Genomic DNA, 1,807 nt, shown 5'->3' on the forward strand with positions numbered 1-1,807 from the left:
AAATGTAAAGGGAAAGTGAATTGGCTCCAAAGTCAGGCACCCACCCTCCAGTCAATCATATAATTTCATCAAATGGTTGCATAAATAGAACCTTTAGAGTGGGTGTCTAAGAAGGAGCTAGGGAGTATTATCTTACTCAACATCTTTTTATATGACGGCCCTTCAAGGGTGTACATGGCTCATTTATCAAAGAGTCACAGCCAACCCTGTCGATGCTTCATTCAATTTCTTGATCATCTATGAATGTGATGGTTATCTTGAAAACTGGCATTGATGCATTTCTATCTACCCATTTATTTTTCTACCTAGAAATAGTAGGTTCATGTCCTTCCACAAAGCAGTTTTGTGCTTACGATTTTCCTCAGACATGCTTTAACCTCTTGATTCCTCATAGAGTAGATTAATGGGTTTAAAACTGGGATGACTGCACTGTAGACAACAGTGATGATCATCTCTCTTTCAGGGGAGTCACTGGCAAGCATGTAGTTTGAGAGGGCTGGAATATACAGGAGAGCCACAACAATTAGGTGGGAAGCACAGGTGGAGAAGGCTTTCCAACGGCTCTGCCATGTCTGGAATTTGAAGAAGAGGAAGGAGATGATGTAGACATAGGAAAGGAGAGTGCAAATGAAGGCAGTGAGGGCAATACCGCCAGTGACCACATTGACAAGGATGAGATTGAGGGCAGTGCTGCTGCAGGCCAGTTTGAGTATAGGTTTGATGTCACACATGAAGTGCAAGACACGGTTGGGGCCACAGAACCATAGTTGGGAGGTGAGCACTGTGTGCATCAAAGCATAAAAGAACCCATCAGTCCAGGTGGCCACAGCTAGCCTCAGGCAAGCCCACTTGCTCATGATGGTGGAGTAACGCAGCGGGTTGCAGATAGCTACATAGCGGTCATATGCCATGACACCCAGAAGTATAGCCTCACAGCTGCCCAGGAAGTGGAAGAAGTGCAGCTGGGTCAGGCACCCAGTAAAGGAAATAGTCTGGTGTTCCACTAGGAAGCCGCTGAGCATTGTGGGCATTGTCACTGTGGAGTAGCAAATGTCCAAGCAAGAGAGATTGCCTAAGAAAAAATACATGGGCGTATGGAGTTTTGGCTCAGTTACCACTACAGTCAAAATGGCCCCATTCCCCAGGAGACAGGCCATGTAGAGCAGCAGGAAAGGTATGAAGAGAGCATGTTGCAGCTCATGGTCATTTGTCAGACCCAGAAGGATGAACTCTTGGACCACTGTCTGGTTCTCCATTGCTGAGCAAATAGAAAACAAAAATAAATGTTTTGATTCTTGTTTCAATAAAGAAAAACAACATAGCCTGCAATAATATGGATTACTGGGGGACGACTTTCATTCGCCCCTATATCTCTCTACCTTTTTTTTTAATCTTGCCCTCTGTTATTTTTCTTCTGCTCGCTCTAAAATTTCTCTCTCCTCAATCTTTGAGGAGCTTTGAATGGCTGTCAAGGAGATAAAGTGGAGTAAAAATTTACAAATAAATAACTATGTCCCCGCTTCTCTTCTAAATCTCTCTTTCTCTCAAACTTCCACTATGCCCCAAATGTAGTTTGTACTCATGGTTTTCCACAGAAGGGTTCTAGGATGGGACTATCTGCGCTAATACACAGAATTGCCTTTTCTAGGACTCCCAACACTTCAGCGGTGAACTTACCCCTCCCTGGTCCTGGGGCATAGGTTCACGATGCCAACCCCCATGAGATGCTGTCCCTCCACATACAAAGCCACCACCTACCTTTTGAGTGTGATGGAGCTTCTCGCAATGTTAGTACTGACTGGGGAAG

General features: G+C 44.8%; 1 protein-coding gene across 1 annotated transcript; it reads right to left on the minus strand.

Annotated features, from left to right (window-relative positions):
- Positions 1-320: 320 nt before the first annotated feature.
- On the minus strand, positions 321-1,256 carry LOC136652654 (olfactory receptor 12D1-like). The gene has a single exon (XM_066629580.1). The coding sequence runs from the start codon at positions 1,254-1,256 to the stop codon at positions 321-323; it is 936 nt and encodes a 311-aa protein (XP_066485677.1).
- Between the last annotated feature and the right edge of the window lie 551 nt (positions 1,257-1,807).

Source organism: Tiliqua scincoides, chromosome 5 (genome assembly GCF_035046505.1).
Source record: "Tiliqua scincoides isolate rTilSci1 chromosome 5, rTilSci1.hap2, whole genome shotgun sequence".
NCBI classification, from domain to species: Eukaryota; Metazoa; Chordata; class Lepidosauria; order Squamata; family Scincidae; genus Tiliqua; species Tiliqua scincoides.